Below are 19473 nucleotides of genomic sequence, written 5' to 3'. Positions count from 1 at the left end.
AGTAAAGTATTTTATTAGGTTATATGTATAGGCATATGATAATGTTATTCTATTTATCATATTATTTATAATTATTAAAACAAACTATAACATGATATTTTATTATATACTTATATTTTATTTTTTAACTATTTTAAAATATAATTTATTTATACTTCAAAACTATCAAATTTATAAATTAATAGTGATTAATATATTATTATACCTTATGATAAATAAATTATAGCATAAATCAACTTTTATTAGTACTAATTAATTATAATACAAATGGAAAATACAAAAAGATAATAATAACTACAATTAAAACTTCAAAAATATTGTATATATAGTGCAATTTTTTATGTATTACTAAAAATGTTAGATCCATAAAACATCTTTTATATATAACATTGTATTATCGAATTTTAATCAATATTCCATGAATCTTTATTTTATGATTATATATTATAGATTGCAATATGTTTAATTAACATTAAAAATATACTCATTAACCTGAAGTTATATTATAATGTAGGCAATTTTTTCAAATGAATCTAATTATAATTTGTATTCATTTATAAAAAAGCATGAGCGTCAATATTACTACCAATAAATAATTTTTATAAAATTAACTGCATTTCTCAGATTAAATTAATTATTTTAATATTTAAAAATATAATAGGCATATTTTATATAAAAAACTATCCATTATCGAAGAAATTTTGTAAAACAAATGGAAAAATATATCAAAACAATTATTTTAATCTAATTATGAATGCAAGTATATATAATTATATTAAAACAAATATTATTTTAAATAAGTGTACATATTTATAATTTCCAAAAAACCTAAACATTATATATATTCATCCATTTATGTTTTTTTTCTTAGATTGATGTACATGCTTCCTTTTAATAAAAATGCATTATTGTAAAAGCTTTATATATAAACATATATTTTTCAGCACAATAATATTAGAAAATTTATGTTAATAAAACGATTTATTTTCATGAATGGGATTTATTTATTGTTTTCATTTTTCTTATAAAACTCAAAATCTAAATTCAAAATTAGTTATTTTCAAATACATGAATGTCTTAAAATACGTCAATCATAATACTCAGAATAATTTATTAATGATTTATTTCCTCTTTTATTTTTTTTCGATACTAAATAATTTTATAAACTAATATATTTTTAGAGTTATAGAAAAGGAAGTTATAATTGAAATCACATGAATCACTCACACGACACTGTTTTATATAGATTAATAAAATACACATATTATAATATTACACAAAATACACTTTTTAATTGTTTATATAAGCCAAATTACTTATATTAATATGCAGTTATTATTTTTAATACTTATATTGAATTTTAAAGTCAGATTCAAATCATCTGAACACAAAACAAAAACTATTAATTATATTTATTATTCTAAAGAATAGCCTTTTCTTTTATAAACATAAAAAATAAACAACATAAATAAAATAATAAATGGTGCAGAATCGGTCTTCATAAGTTTATGTATATTTAATAATGGATGTTTTTCCCAATAAATGGAATTAATGAACTGTTTAGTTTGTTTTTTTTGAGTAGATGAATTTGTAAACTTTTTGTCCTGTTTTTTTTGAGTAGATGAATTTGTAAACTTTTTGTCCTGTTTTTTTTGAGTAGATGAATTTGTAACCTTTTTGCCCTGTTTTTTTTGAGTATATGAATTTGTAACCTTTTTATCCTGTTTTTTTTGAGTAGATGAATTTATAATTATTTGCACTTGTTTTTTTCGATCAGTTGTGTTTATAACTCTTTTTATCGTTTCATTTGCACCAAAAATATTTATAACCTTTTTCGTGTTTTTTTTTTTCTTCGATTCCTTTCTCCATCCAAATGGAAAATACTAACATAAAATTATAAAAAATATATAATATTTTATAGTGAAGAAATATTTTAAAAATTGTATACTTCATAATTTTATTTTATTTACCTTGTATAAAATTAATAAAGTAATGGGTATTAAAAACATTATAATTGAAACTCCAATTGGTTTGTATCTTTTGAGTATATTAACATCTATTCCTTTTGTTCCATTCCCTGTTACTTCGGTTATTGGATTTTTTAGTTTAAACACTGATTTGGGCACTGGTGCTTGAGGTTCTTGACTTTTTTTATCACAATTTTTTTTTTCAGATGGGCCCTGAGACGATTCTGATGTTTTAGTTTGTTCCGTAGAACTTGATGGTGATGAAGTTTTAGATGGAGTTTCTTGAGGCGATGGTGAGTCATTAGATGTGGGCGATTTATCCCTTGTGCCTTCTAATCCATGTCTTTTATCGCCTGAATCACCAGATATTTCTACTTTTTTAGAATCGATACTTATATTCTCAATAATTTCATTAAAAACATTAATAGATTTACCGAAACCATTTTTTATAATATTTAATGTTTTATTATATACATCAGGGATTCCTTTAGAGATATTTATAATTTTTTCCTTATATGTTTCAGCAAAATTGAAAGTGCTATTTAATACGCTCGTAAAAACGGATCGACCAATATCAAAAGTTATTCCTGGTGTGTTTTGAGCGCCATTTTCTCCTGGAACACTATTTGTAGCACCTTGTCCACTTCTTGATTCTTCTTGATTTCTTTGATTATCATCTGGTACGACATCTATTTCTACTTTCACATCAACCAGTCCATCTCCTGAATTATTATCAATCTCTGCTTTTTGTTTTTTTTGTTTACATAAATCCTTACAACTTTCTATTCCATCAAATTCAGGAAGTTGACATTCTGGATCTTTATTTTCTTCTTTAAATTTATCATATTCACTTTTTAAAGTAGACAGCACATCACAATATGAATCGCAATTTTTAACCGCAGAGGCTTTCGTAACAAGATTTTTATATGTTTCAGCACATTTATTAGCATATTCTAAATATGCTTCTGGGTTTGATCTATCTTGGTTATATTTAGTAATTAGAGTACATAATTCATTAAGTAATTTATATAGATTACACATATGGTAATCACCAAAATTCATTGATTTTTTTTTTTTATTTACTTTATCACGAAATTGATTATACCAAAAGGAATTATTTATTTCAAGAATATTATAAATACCATCTATACTAACATACGAACCAGGCTTAATTATATTACTTTTAGAACTTAACCATAAAATAGCATATTCAAAATAATGGTCTTTTTCATTTTCAGAACACTCCTCATTAAGAGCCTCGAGCATCGTTAACAACCATATAAACCCAGCACTAATTTTTTCACCATTTGTCACACATTGTCCCTTTTGATCCTCTTTATTTGTAGGACAATAAGCAGTGTATAATACATCATCCGAACATTCATTTCCTGTAGATAATTTGTCGATGGTTAAACATTCGTCAATCTTTTTAATTGTGCCACACTACGAAAATATTATAAAAATTAATAAAAAATATATTAATGAAATCTTATTGAAATTTAAGTTAATTTATAAATAGTGCTAAAACAATAAAATAAAAGAAAATTTATTTTATTAAAAAATGTATATACCACTTCAAACAGTATATTGGATTCCATTTTTAATAGGGATATAATTTTTCATCATATTATTTTTATGTAATATATGTATTGAGACAAAGTAGGTTATTAATTGAAATTTCTATATAATTAATATATGTAGTTAAAGAAATTCTATTAATTTTAATACTAAATTAACATACAATAATAATAGTATTAAAAAGGTATATAATTTTTATTTATGACAATCACTAAATTTACTTAAGCGGTTATTTGTTTAACATTTTTATCATATCTATATGTAATACATTTTATACGTAGTACAACTTTCTTAAATAATATATTGAATAACTATATTGTACAAATTCATGGAATACCATAAAAAAAATAGATTAAATTTGTTTGATATAATAATATATTTATATTATAGGTTTGCGCATGAAAATAAATATATATTCACTACTTTTTTAATAAAGGAGTTTTAAAACTTATGTTACTATAAACATATAAAGAATTAGAAATATATAATTACTATAACTGTTAAAAATTTATTTTATTATTTGAATGTCAAATATTTATATATGTTATTATCCCATGTTGGATGTTACATTTTTTAATATCATATCTAATAATATAAAACAAATTACTTATTTAAATTACAATATTTATAGAATAGATTAACACTACTATTTTTCTAAATAAATTATATGTAGTTCGTATTTATAATATAATTAATATATTATAAAGGCATTTTATAGTATATAATAACTTTATTTATACAAAAACATGCTTTATTAAATGTATCGTTTTAAAACTTGGATAATATAAAACTAATTTTAATTTATAAAAAAAATCATATGAAATTCCTTTCATGTAGTTTACTTAAATTTTATAGGTTTATAATTTTAACATTTGCTTTTTATTTAGTGACGATAATAAACTTTTAGAAACAATATAACTGGTTTTTCCATTATAGTGCATATTTCTATTTATAATATAAACATATTATATACTACATATTTTATAATAAAACATTTAATTCAATATTAAAAAAATATATTTTTAAGTAAACTATATAATTATTAATATTAGTTTGCTTGGTAACGTTAATTCTAATATTGTCACACTAAAAAATACTTAGTTAAAGGCTATAATATTCATTTGATGTTTTGTGCATACTAGTTTAGTCTTATTACAAGTTTAATAATATATATAACTACTGTATATCCATGTAATATAATTAAATAAACATAATATATTAATCTAATATTATTATTGTTGCTACCAATGACATATCACTGTTTACTACAATGAAATAATTAATGTACTCAAGAGGAATAATTTAAACCATTTAATAATTTTCCTTTTTTCTGTGTTTTAAAGTATAATATTTTAAAACATATATATTATCTCGTAAAAACATTGTATTTAAAATATATATTTATAAGTTTGTGTATATATAATAATCTAATATAAATATTAGTTCAATGAAAATTAATTATTATATATTTTTTCTATATAATTTATATTAATATTTAATTATGTGAAGTTTCGACAATAAAACAATATTAGTTATTGGTATAGTATTTTATTAGTTTATATGTATAGGCATATAATAATAACGTATTCTATCTATCATATTATTTATAATTATTAGAACGAAATATAATTTGAAAATTTATTAATATACTTATATTTTATCTTTTAAATATTTTAAAATATAATTTATGTATACCTCAAAATTATAAAATTTAAAAATTAATAGTGATTAATCTATGTTACACCTTATGATAAATAAATTAAAGCGTATAAATAAAGTTTTATTATTACTAATTAATTTTAATACAAATGTAAAGGAAACACAAAAAGAAAATAGTAATTACAATTAAAACTTAAAAAATGGTAGAAGCATAATAATATTTTATAGATAATGCTGTATTACCGATTCTCGATAGATATTTATGAATCCATATTTTATGACTATCTATTATATATTGATAATATGTTTAATTAATCTTAAAAACCAACGTATTAATATGAATATATATTATGATGTATATGGATATTCAAAATGAATTATCTTATAATTCATACCCAGCTTCACATATAATGCTTTTATTACAGTTCAGTCGGATAACACGATTTAAATCAAAATAAATATGATAAAAATAATAAGATTTATTAAATAAAATGTTTCATTAAATAAAGAAATACATTATGATATGCATAATTCAATATAACTCTGGGTTAATAAATCTTATATAATAAATAATTATGATATATCATAATATGGATTAATATATGCAATGTAAACATTTTATTTTAATCATATTAAATCGGAATGAACACTCAATTATATATAACTTATGAAAAAAATGTAATGTGGCCCTTTTCATATTAATGGCAGCATCCCTTTTTTGGTTGCATATTTAGACTTCAGCTAGAGATTAAACATGCAGGGGTGGCACATATATTTAATTAGTGTTCACATTGTAAAAAATAAATAAAGATATAATACTTAACCCTAACCCGGATATGAATCCTAAAACATAAAAATTATGCAAAAATTATGACCAAAAATTATTTCTAAATAGACAGTTTATTAAAATATATCAATCATTATTACTATTCCTGAAATAGTCACTCTTCAAATCATATATTACTAATTCATTCTCTTCTTTATATTTTTATTTTTTCTCTTAAATGTTGCTTTTGAGCTCGTTTCCGAAATCCAAATAACGAATACTAATATAAAACGTTAAGAAGCGTATTCTATTTTTGTTAATGCTTGCATATATATAATAAAATAATTTATAAATATTATATTTTGAAATTCCTTATTATTTACCTTATAAGAAATTCCTAAAAAAAATGCTATTGCACCAAATATCGATAACACTGTAAATAATTTGTTTCCTATCGATAAATTTGATGATGTAACTTCAGAAATCTGTTCTAATATTTGTACACTTTGTTCAGGATTTTGTTTAGAACTTTGTGCAGAACTTTGTAAATAAGTTTCTACAGTTTGTTTAGAAGTTTGTTCAGAAGTATGTTCAGAAGTATGTTCAGAAGTATGTTCAGAAAATTCTACAGAAATTTGTGTTGTTTTTGCCGTTGGAATGAGTGGAAAATCTTTACAATTACCACCTTTACTAGTATAATAATTTTTAAAATTATTATAATCATTTGATAAAGTAGACAATAGTTGTTTATAGGAACTATTACTAGTAATATTATAATTTCCATTCATTTCATTATATTTATTAACAAAATTATTAGCATTTTGCGAGCAGTTAGAACAGTATGATGTTTTTTCATCAAAGTTAGTATACATTTCACATAATAATTTAAATGCTTCATAAAAATTAGATATAATATTACTATCGATATCCAAAAAATATTTTTTTTGATCTATAAGATCCTTATAGTTTGTATACCCCGTAACACCAGTTATAATATTTTTGTACTTATCATTATTTATATACGTAGTATAAAAATATTGTAGATTGCTGGTTTCATCCTGATTTTTCTTTAGGTTTAACATATAACTTAACCATATCATAATGTAATCAACAATATTGATGTTATTATGATACTTAAACAAATCGGAACTCCCAAATAATTCATTAAATAACAATAAACATGCAGCATTAATTTTTTCGAGATCACTATCACATTTTTGATTACTACAATACTTATTGAAATTTTCATCACCATTAAAATAATACTTTCCTTCACTATTTAATTGATCGGGAAACCAGTTCCTTACAAGAAGGAACCTTCTACACTAAAAAAAACATTTAAAAACAATTATTATAAATGTGCATTATTGAAAATTTTATTAACATAAAGTTTAATGATATTTATATGTAATACAATATCAAAAAATGTAAAGAAAACTATTATTATTGAAAAGTGCATATACCACATAGTCATTCATTATAATGGGATTTTATTTTTGATTTTTAAATTGAATAAAATCATGCTATTTTATATACACTGTCTCCAATATGCGACACAAATGATTTAACCCTATATATAACTGTCTGTAGTTGCATATATTATAAGTTTTTCAATAATTAAATTAATATAGAATAATAAAATAATATTATTACTAAAGAAAGTTACATTTATATTTATGATAATTAGCTAAATTATCTTAAACATAGTGTTGTTTAATAAAATTTTGATTAAATATAGATATGATGCATTTTATACAAAAAATACTATTATTAATAAAACGTTGTATAACTTTATTATAAAAATGGATATACTTTTATAATGAATTTAAAGTATGTTTGAACATAAAAAACCTATAGCATCTCCTTTTTTAGTAAAACTTTTTCTAAAACATAAATACTGTATATATCTAAAAAATAAAAAGTTCTATTATTACTAGAATCCTTAAAAGTATATAAATAATAGTTTTTTTTAATATATTAAATTTTTATATACTTGTTTTTTATAATATATAATATAGTTTAATCTAAAATTATAACATTTACAAAATAAGCTGCATTGTTACTTTTTTTAATTGCATATACATAATTTTAATATTATTTTTATTTAATATATATCCATTTCAATTATATTTAACATTTTCAATAACTTTATTTTTATTCATACGCACTTCAATTTATAGGTATACAATATTTGGTGATTTTATAATATATTTTGCACATTTGTTCCACGGTTTAAAACGGCAATTAGTACTGAAACCGTATTTATTATGCTATTTATAAGCTTAAATAAGTCTTTGAATGCACATTTTTTTTAAAATAATACTTAGTAAATATTAAATATGTAGCACATAAATAAGTATTGATGTAAATTTTAAAGTATAATAGAAAACTATGTGTATTAGGTTGGTATATTGCACTTTGAGAGGAGAGATAAGGGAAGTATGTTTTTTAAGACAAATCTATAACCATATAAGATTTACTTATTTTCATAGTTTAATTATATTTTATATTTTCTTCTACCATTAAAACTTTCAATTAATGTATATATTAAAAATAACTTATAATTATTACTTTTCTAAATATATAGTTAGCTTTTTAATTTTAATAAATAATATTGTACTATATGTTTTATAATAAACTATATTTTTAAGTAAACTATAGAATTATTAATATTATTTTGCTTGGTAATGTTAGTTTTAATATTAGCACATTAAAGCCATACTTCGTTGAAGGCTATAATATTTTATTAGATTTTTTGTGCATATAAGTTTAATCTTATTACAATCTTAATAATATATATCGATGTATTCGAATCAAATTAATTTAATACTTTATCTATTGTTATTACTATTATGACGCTGTTGGTATATCAATGTTTAGTACGGCGGAATAATTAGTGCGCTTAATAAAAATACTTTAAATCAATGTATAACATTTCCTTGTTTCATAGTTTTTAAATTAAGTATTTTAGAACATATATTATTTCGCAATAACAATATATTTAAATTATATATTTGTGAATTTGTATATATATAATAACATAATAAAAATATTATTATTTCAAACTAAATTAATTATTACATACTGTTTCTATATACTTTGCATTAATATATAATTGTATATGTTTCCCAAATTTAATGTATTTAATGCTTGACCAATGATACAATATTATATATATAAATATTAGAATAACATTAATTTTATGTACTAGATTGTTTATAAGCATTATAGCAAACTATAACATTAAATTTTATTAATATTCTTATATGCAATTATATTAACTATTTTAAAATATAATTTATTTATACCTCAAAACTATAAAGTTTAAAAATTAATAGTGATTAATCTAATATATACCTTATCATAAATAAATTAAAGCATATAAAGCAACTTCTATTATTACTAATTAATTTTAATACAAATGTAAAGGAAATACAAAAATAAAATAGTAACTACAATTAAATCTTCAAAAATGTTGTATATATAGTGCGATTTTTATTGTATTATTAAAATGTTAGATTCATAAAACATATTTTATAGATATCGTTGTGTCGTCGAACCTCGATCGATATTTTATACATCTGTATTTTATGACTATCTATTATATATTGGTAATATGTTTAATTAACAATAAAAATATACTCATTAACCTGAAGGTATATTATAACGCAGGCAATTGTTCCTAATGAATCTAATTATAATTTATACTCTGATATATAAAATTATTATACTATTCGGTTATCAAAATAAGATTTAAATTAAAACAAATGTGATACAAATAATAAGTTTTACTAAATAAAATGTTTCGTTAAATAGAGAAATATATTATGATATGCATAATTCAATATAACTATGAGTTAACAAGTTTTATGTAATAAATAATTATGATATATATAATATGAATTCATATATAATCAATTTCTATATTAATATATTCAATATGCTATTTTAATCATATTAAATCAATATTACACTTTATGGAAAAAATGTTATGCAACTCCTTTCATATTAATAGATATGCTCCTTTGGGTGGTACATATTTGGACTTAATTTTGAGATTAAACATACGAGTATAGTATATATATATTTAATCACAATTTATAAACAAATAAATATGATCAAATTATAAACAAATTAATAAAAATATAACCCTAACCCAAAACATAGATTCCATAGACCAAAACTATAACCCACAATACAGGATCATGACCCAAAATACGAGTTCTTCAAAATGCAATTCTAAACTTAAATCTAAACCATCAATATAGCTTATAATTTTATTAATAAGTGTGCTTAAATTTATTTATTTAAAATAATTATAAATACTAGCTAAAAATGAGTAAATTAAAAATCTATTAATACATAATATGTGCATAGAAATAGACAAATGAGTTTTTGAAAGCGACAAACACAGGTAAATTAATTATATAAAGTGATTATATATCAAATTAAAATATATAATAATATAACAAACAATTAAATTATATTTAATTAAAATATAAAATGTAAAAAGTATAACTTTTATGGCATAAAATATTAAGTATATTATTTCTAATCATTTAAACATGTATAATAAACCAGAATAATAAAAAGTGGTTATTTTGATATTTTTTTTAATTTAGATTTACATTTATTAAGTTTACAAATGGAATAATATGTGGAAACAAAACACGGTATAAGTAGTATCATTAAGGGTAGCCCTCCTATTATTACCGGAAAACCAACTGCTACATATGCCAAACACGACAGGATGAATTTGTTTTCTTCTTTTTTAATTTTTTTAGTCAATTTTGATTTCATATGACAATTACTTGATTCAATTTTATTATTTTCATTATTTTCCAATTGTTTAAAGTTTTCATGTTCTGATACAGAACTATTTCCATCTTTTTTTATTATTTTTTTATCCAGTATTGGTTGTATTGCTAATTCACCATTCGTTTTATCAGCAATCTGTTTTTTTACTTCTTCTAATTCTTTTCGAAGCTCATTAATTATTTTTTTTGTCTTACTATCTACATTTTTTAAATCAAGTGATGTGCTACTTCCTTTATGCTTCTTTATATGTGAATCTATAATATTTCGAAGGTGTGCTATTTCTTTGTTACCTTCAACACAATCACCAAGTTGACTTGCAAGACTCAAAGTTGATTGATAAAATTCATTTAAATCAAATTTGTTATCTGCATATGCTAATATCCTATTATTTCTAAAGTTTATTACATTCCTTTCAAGGTATATTCCTCTATCGTTTACAAAGTATAATTCCTGAAAATAAATGAAATATTTATTAACATATATGTAATTAATTTTAATTGCTTCTTTAACTTAAGTACCTTACCAATACATGAGACAATAATATAAGGTTAATGTGAAACAAATAAATACGAACACTATAATGAAATATTATTAATAATAAATAATGTGTAACTTACATTTTTGGCATATTCAAAAGAAAAAATAATAATTGAAAAAATAACATATTTTAAAATACTGACTCTCATTTTTACCTTAATTTATTAAATAAATGAACTAATATATGTAGTTTGAGATCATGGTGATAACTTTATATTTATTCACAAAATAGTAATATTTACTAGTTTTTTGTTCTAAAATTTATGAATAAATGAATATATCTATAAAAAAACGAATTTATTTCATTTATTAACTTTTTACACTCTATAAAATTAATTAATGTAATTGTTATAATAAATTTCGTTATTTCATTAAAATTGTTTATGGATATATATATTATGTTTTTTTTCAAATAATTATTAACTTTTCTCTAAAAAATACACTGTTTTTAATATTTTAATTATAAAAAAATATATGTATATAATAATTTTCCATAAAATATATTTTTTGGAAAATTGGTATACAAATAGACTTTTAATATAATTTATAATACGTTGGTGGGTTTAGTGGTACGTTTTTAATATTTTATAAACTTATATTTTCCTATTATTGTTCACATATGAACACATTAATAAATATCTATTAAAATAATAAAATATTGGATATATTTTTTTATATGAATAAATACAAACACATAATGAAAACATTAGCAAAGCACCATTGATATTTACATTTAAATCGTTTCTAATTTATTATATTTTATTATAATATTTCTCCAATTTTAAATATTAATAATATTCTCCATTTTATTACCATTTTTGTGTAAAAATATATTTTTTTATATATTAGTATGTAATAATTTTATTTATAAATATATCTATGAATATACAACATCAAATATATGGTTTCTATTAAAATAATATAAATATACATATTTTCAAATATAATTCAAACAAATAATCAAATTATAATATCAAATCCCAAAAATAATACATATAGAACCAATATATTGAATGAGATACCAATTTATTTTTATCTCAAGTCGAAAAATGAAATACACTTAATACTATTAAGTTTTATTTTCATTATATTCATTTAACAGATGTTAAGACGCTTTTTGTATTTAAACACTACAATATTTTGACTTTTATAAATAATAATTAAGTCAAATAAATATTATAATTCAGTTATAATAGAGAATTTCACCATATAGAAATTTATTTATGTTTTATTATAAAATAAGAAGCAAATTCTTGGCATATATCATATATGCATAATACTTCTTTATATGAATAGACAATTTTACTATTTATTATTATTTAAATTTATATATTTTTAAATTTGACTTAAATATAAGTTAATTAAATTTATCATATAAATAACCGTTTTTCCTTCTATAAACAAAAAATTAATAATTGTGCATAATATGTTTGCATAAGTTTGTATGTATTTAATAATCCTACTTTCTCATCACCTCAATTTACGACATTTTTCATCTTTTTTCCTTACTTCCACTTCTTCCCCCAACTCATAAATACTAACATAAACACTAACATAAAAATCACCAAAATATATAACATTTTCAAGTGGACAAATATTTTTAAAATATTATACTAATTCTTAAAATAATGGGTATTAAAATAAATATGCCTTTAACGTAGCTTACCTTCTTTAAATATATTTCCTCCAAATAGTACTTTATACTTCTATTCCATTTAAATTAATCCCTCCTTCATTTATTCCATTTATCATTCGATTCAGGTGTCACTGATGGAGGAAATAATAATAAATTATTTTTTTCCAATTTCCCCCCCTAGTTGTTCATATTAAATATTGTAATTATTTAAATAAACGTTTTCTTCGAGGACGAAATCGATACTTTGGAATCATTTTTCTATATCGATTCCAATATTTGATTAATTTCACATAAGCCATTAACCGCATATTAACAATAAAATATAAAAATTAAATAGTTCAACAAATTTAACATTAAGTTATATTAACACGAAATTCAATTCTAATAATTTATAAAAATATATTTCATTATTGCTCCTTTTCAGAGTAATATTCATCCTCATTTTTTTCTTACATATTTAGACTTAATATAAATATTAAAAACTACAGCTTATCCTTTACATATTTGAATAATTTATTTCCTATATATATTTAGAACAATTCATTAAACTAATAAATATTATCAAAATATTCAAAATTAAATACAACATAGTATTTAACCTTGACCCGCAGCATAAAAACTGTTTAAAAATTATACAAAAGGAGTACAAAAATATTATAACTATACATATATAAAATTATATATTATTGATTATATTATTTAATTATTCTTATATACCCAATAATTATGGTAAAAAATTATTTATTTTCAAATAGACAATTTCTTAACATATATCAATCATTATTACTATTCCTGAGATAGCCATTACTCTTCGAGTCTTATATTAATTTTCTTCTTTATTTTTTTACATTTTTTTCGAAATCCAAATAACGAATACTAATATAAAAATGGTAAACATATTATATATTTTTTGATAATCACATATAAGTAATCACGAAAATAATTTACAAATCCCTTATTATTTACCTTATAAAAAATTCCCAAGAATATTGGTACTGCAACAATTATCGATAAAACTGGAATTAATTTATTTTTTATCGACGAACTTGATGATGTAACTTTAGAACTCGGTTCAGAACTTTGTACAGGATTTTGTGTTGTGTTTATCGGTGAAAGGGATGGAATATCACTACAATCAACTTTATTTGTATTACAATAATTTTTAAAATTATTATAATCATTTGATAATGTAGGCAATATTTGATAATATGGACTATCTTCAGTAATATCAGAAACATTATTAAGTTCATTATATTTTGCAACAAATTCCTTAGCCTTTTCTAAATATTTCTTGCATGTTGGTTTGTTTGCATCAATTTCATTATACATGTTACATAATGATTTAAATGCACCATAAAATTTAGACATGTCTGTAATATTAATACTCATAAAACATTCGTTTCTTTTTATAAACTCCTTAAAATTATTATATCCCGTTTTGTTTTTTAATGAATTGCTACAATAATTATCAGATTTATTACAAGTTGTATAATGCGTATTATTTTTTATATGATTAGTATAAAAATCTTTTAGGCTTTTGATATTATTAACATTCTTTAGGTTTAACATATAACTTAACCATATCATAATATATATAATAAATGCTTCAGATTTTTCTTTACTTAAACTATCAATATTAATAATAATATTTTGTTGAAATAACCATAAGCATGCAGCATTTATTTTATCTAAATCCGTCTTACATTCTTTAGTGTTTCCTGAATCTCCATTAGGGCAATAATTCCTAATACTCCCATTATTATGAAAATCGAGGGTTGTAGATTCGTTTAATTCATCAGGTAAATATGCTCTTAATGTGCGAAACCTTCCACACTAAGAAAACATTTAAAAATTATAATAAAAATATATGTTAATGAAACTATTATAAAATAAAATTTAATGAATTTTATAGGTAATATAATATAAACAAATATAAGGAAAAGCAAATTTTCTTAAAAAAATATATACTAGCTGATGATCCATTGTAATTTTAGTTTGTTTATAATATGTGGATTATGTAACATCATATTATTTTATATATTTTACGCTTAATAAATGACAAAATTGTTGAAATTTAATATAAAATTGTCTGTGGTTAAGCATGTTATTATCATTTTTAATATTAATTTAAAGATAATATGGAGCAAGATAATACTTTTATGGTAGTTAGATAAATTGCCTTATTTTGATTGTTGTTTAACACCTTTTTTATCATTGTATATATAATACAATATATGCATGAAATAATTATTACTAATAACATTCTACATATGTTTATTATAAAATTTTAAGGAATATTATAATGAATTTAAAAAATATATACTTATACATATGATTTAATATAGAACCTAAGCAACGCCCAAAAACATAAATACTGCACAAATATAAAAAATTAAGAAAGTTATTATTATTATAATCTTTAAAAGTATATAAATATTTATATATTTGTTTCTATATTATATACTACTGTTTTATTAAAATTATAGTATTTTCAAATTAATTATGTTACTTACATCTCTTTGCAAGTTACATAAATTTATATTATTTGTAATTAATATAGATAAATTTTAAAATAATTTTAATGTGTTAAATAACCTTATTTTTATTCCAATATACTTCAATTTAGAAATATACCTTATTTGGTAATTTTATAATATATTTTCCCATATTTTCTATTCTTTAAAACAATTAGCATTGAACCCGTATTTATAAGCCGAAATAAGTCTATGAATATAAATAGTTTTTAAAATAATACTTAGTAAATATTAAATATATAACATATAAATAAGTATTGATGCAAATTTTAAAGTATAATAGAAAACTATGGATATTAGGTTGTTATATTGCCTTTAAGAGGAGAGAGATAAGATATATTTGCTCTTTTAATATATAAATTTAGATAAATATTCGCTAAATGTTCTGAATTGTTTAGTTTTATATATTCTACTTCTATAGTTATCAATGTATATACATTCAAATAATTTGTTAAAAATTCTATATTTTATTAATTATATGGTAAAATAATGGTAATATAATACGCGCTAATATGGAACAATAAAATGGAATTTAACATGAATTGAGTCTTTAACATTTTCTCCATTGATCTTGTTTTTTAGAACATAAATTACAAATTCACAATTGGGTCTTTAACAAAATATATAAATTGATACCTTTATAATGTATTATCATTTGCCTTCTTGATAAAATTCATATTTAATTACATGAAGGTTTCACAATATGACAATATTTCAATATTAGTTATTGGTAGAGTATTTTATTAGATTATATGTATAGTCATATAATAATAACGTATTGTATCTATCATATTATTTATAATTATTAGAACAAAATATGATACGTACTTTTATTAATATACTTATGTTTTTTCAAATAACTAATTATAATATATTTCCAGTTTATATACACTTCAAAACTATCAAATTTATAAATTAATAGTGATTAATATATTATTATACCTTATGATAAATAAATTAAAGCGTATAAATAAAGTTTTATTATTACTAATTAATTTTAATACAAATGTAAAATACAATAAGAGAATAGCAACTATAATTAAAACCTAAAAAATGTTAGAAGCATAATAATATATTATAGATAATGCTGCATTGTCGAATATATATCGATATTTATTTATGAATCTATATTTTATGAATATCTATTATTACAGTTCGATTGGAGTAATATAATTTAAATCAAAATAATAGTGACTCAAATTATAAGCTTTACTAAATAAAATATTTCATCAAATAAAGAAACATATTATGATATGCATATTTCCATATAGCTCTGGGTTATCAAGACATATATAATAGGTAGTTATGATATAGCATAATATGAATTCATATATAATCAATGTCTATATTAATATATGCAATATAGACATTTTATTTTAACCATATTAAATCGGTATTAACATACAATTGTATATATTATACTTTATGGGAAATATGGTATTGGCCCCTTTCATATTATATTATTCCCCTTTTGGTTGCACATTTTGACTTTTGGATTTTATCGTGTGATTAAATATACGGAAATGGTACTTATATTTAATTAGTCTTCAAATTATAAAAAATTAAATGCAATATAATACTTAATCCAAACTCGAATATGGGTTCAACGAACACAACCCTAACTCTCAACATAAAAACTATATAAAAATTATGACCCCAAATTACTTATTTCTAAATAGACAGATTTTTAAAATATATAAATCGTTATTATTATTCCTGAAATAGTCACTATTTTCAAATCATATATTAATGATTCATTCTCTTCTTTATATTTTTTATTTTTTCTCTTAAATATTGTTTTTGAGCTCGTTTCCGAAATCCAAATAACGAATACTAATATAAAACATTAAGAAGCGTATGATATTTTTGTTAATGCTTGCATATATATAATGAAAATAATATATAAATATTATATTTTGAAATTCCTTATTATTTACCTTATATGAAATTCCTAAAAAAAATGCTATTGCACCAAATATCGATAAAATTGTAAATAATTTGTTTCCTATCGATGAACTTGATGATGTAACTTCAGAAATTTGTTCTAATTTTTGTACAGTTTGTACAGTTTGTTCAGGACTTTGTTTAGGACTTTGTTTAGGACTTTGTTCAGAAGTTTCTACAGTTTGTTTAGAAATTTGTTTAGAAGTATGTTCAGATAAATTTACAGTAACTTGTGTTTTTTCAATCAATTGAAGGGGTGGAATATCCTTACAATTAGCATCGCTACATTCCTTTTTAAAATTATCATAATCATTTGATAGTGTAGACAATAATTTATAATATGGACTATCTTCAGTAATACTAGAATCTCCATAAAGTTCTTGATAGTTTTTAACAAATTCATTAGCTTTTGGTATATATTTCGCGCAATCTGGATTCTTTTTATCAAAATCAGTATACATATTACATAAAATTTTAAATAAATTATAAATTTTAGACATATTTTCATTAGAAATATCCAAAAAATATTTTTTTTTATCTATAAGATCCTTATAATTACTACAATCTCCAACTTTGTCTATAGACGTTTGATACTTATCATTATTTATATATATTTTATTAAAATATTCTAGATTCTTGTTTCTTTCATTTTTCTTTAGGTTTAACATATAACTTAACCATATCATAATGTAATCAACAATATTGATGTTATTATGATACTTAAACGAAGTAGAACTTCCAAAGAATTGATTAAATAACAATAAACATCCAGCATTAATTTTTTCAAGATCAGTATTGCAGATTTTATTATTACAATACTCTTTGAAATTTTTATCATCATTAAAATAATACTTTCCTTCACTATTTAATTGATCGGGAAACCAGTTCCTTACAAGAAGGAACCTTCTACACTAAAAAAAACATTTAAAAACAATTATTATAAATGTGCATTATTGAAAATTTTATTAACATAAAGTTTAATGATATTTATATATAATACAATATCAAAAAATGTTAAGGAAATTATTATTATTAAAAAACGCATATACCACATAGTCATTCATTGTAATGGGATTTTGTTTTTGATTTGTAAATTGAGCAAAATCATGCTGTTTTATATACACTGCCCCCAATATGTGACGCAAATACTTTAACCCTATATATAAAACTGTCTGTAGTTAAATATATTATATGTTTTTCAATAATTAAATTAATATAGAGTAATAAAATAATATTATTACTAAAGAAACGTTATATTCCTTTTTATGATAGTTAAATTAACTTAAATAGATGGTTGTTTAATAAAATTTTGATTAAATATAAATTTGATGCATTTTATACAAAAAATTATATTCTTACTAACATCTGGTATAACTTTATTATAAAAATGGATATACTTATATAATTAATTTAAAGTATGTTTGAACATAAAAAACCTATAGCATCTCCTTTTTTAGTAAAACTTTTTCTAAAACATAAATACTGTATATATCTAAAAAATAAAAAGTTCCATTATTGCTAGAATCCTTAAAAGTATATAAATAATAGTTTTTTTTAATATATTAAATTTTTATATACTTGTTTTTTATAATATATAATATAGTTTAATCTAAAATTATAACATTTACAAAATAAGCTGCATTGTTACTTTTTTTAATTGCATATACATAATTTTAATATTATTTTTATTTAATATATATCCATTTCAATTATATTTAGCATTTTCAATAACATTATTTTTATTCATACGTACTTTAATTTAAAAATATACCTTATTGGGTAATTTTATAATATATTTTGCACATCTTTTCCACGGTTTAAAACGACAATTAGCACTGAAACCGTATTTATTATACTATTTATAAGCTTAAATAAGTCTTTGAATGCACATTTTTTTTAAAATAATACTTAGTAAATATTAAATATATAACACATAAATAAGTATTAATGCAAATTTTAAAGTATAATAGAAAACTATGCATAATTAAATTGTTATATTTACATTTTAGATAGGAGAGATAAGGGAAATATACT

General features: G+C 20.4%; 5 protein-coding genes across 5 annotated transcripts; all 5 read right to left on the bottom strand.

Annotated features, from left to right (window-relative positions):
• Window positions 1-1415: 1415 nt before the first annotated feature.
• Window positions 1416-3565, bottom strand: PBANKA_0836981 (BIR protein; the record flags this gene model as incomplete). The annotated part of the gene is made up of 3 exons (XM_034564562.1): window positions 1416-1883; window positions 1971-3410; window positions 3539-3565. 3 exons carry the CDS (start codon window positions 3563-3565, stop codon window positions 1416-1418), a joined length of 1935 nt encoding a protein of 644 aa, XP_034421347.1.
• A 2619-nt stretch (window positions 3566-6184) lies between these two features.
• Window positions 6185-7448, bottom strand: PBANKA_0836961 (BIR protein; the record flags this gene model as incomplete). The annotated part of the gene is made up of 3 exons (XM_034564561.1): window positions 6185-6250; window positions 6354-7295; window positions 7434-7448. 3 exons carry the CDS (start codon window positions 7446-7448, stop codon window positions 6185-6187), a joined length of 1023 nt encoding a protein of 340 aa, XP_034421346.1.
• A 3118-nt stretch (window positions 7449-10566) lies between these two features.
• On the bottom strand, window positions 10567-11474 carry PBANKA_0836941 (fam-b protein; the record flags this gene model as incomplete). Its single annotated transcript, XM_034564560.1, has 2 exons — window positions 10567-11238; window positions 11406-11474. 2 exons carry the CDS (start codon window positions 11472-11474, stop codon window positions 10567-10569), a joined length of 741 nt encoding a protein of 246 aa, XP_034421345.1.
• A 2291-nt stretch (window positions 11475-13765) lies between these two features.
• PBANKA_0836921 (BIR protein) lies at window positions 13766-14944 on the bottom strand (the record flags this gene model as incomplete). The annotated part of the gene is made up of 3 exons (XM_034564559.1): window positions 13766-13837; window positions 13928-14794; window positions 14930-14944. 3 exons carry the CDS (start codon window positions 14942-14944, stop codon window positions 13766-13768), a joined length of 954 nt encoding a protein of 317 aa, XP_034421344.1.
• Window positions 14945-17241: 2297 nt separating this feature from the next.
• Window positions 17242-18503, bottom strand: PBANKA_0836900 (BIR protein; the record flags this gene model as incomplete). Its single annotated transcript, XM_034564558.1, has 3 exons — window positions 17242-17328; window positions 17433-18350; window positions 18489-18503. The coding sequence occupies 3 exons, from the start codon at window positions 18501-18503 to the stop codon at window positions 17242-17244; spliced, it is 1020 nt and encodes a 339-aa protein (XP_034421343.1).
• Window positions 18504-19473: the final 970 nt, after the last annotated feature.

The sequence above is a fragment of the Plasmodium berghei genome, assembly GCF_900002375.2.
Source record: "Plasmodium berghei ANKA genome assembly, chromosome: 8".
Classification (NCBI taxonomy): Eukaryota; Apicomplexa; class Aconoidasida; order Haemosporida; family Plasmodiidae; genus Plasmodium; species Plasmodium berghei.
This window is presented reverse-complemented; position numbering and strand designations above follow the sequence as displayed.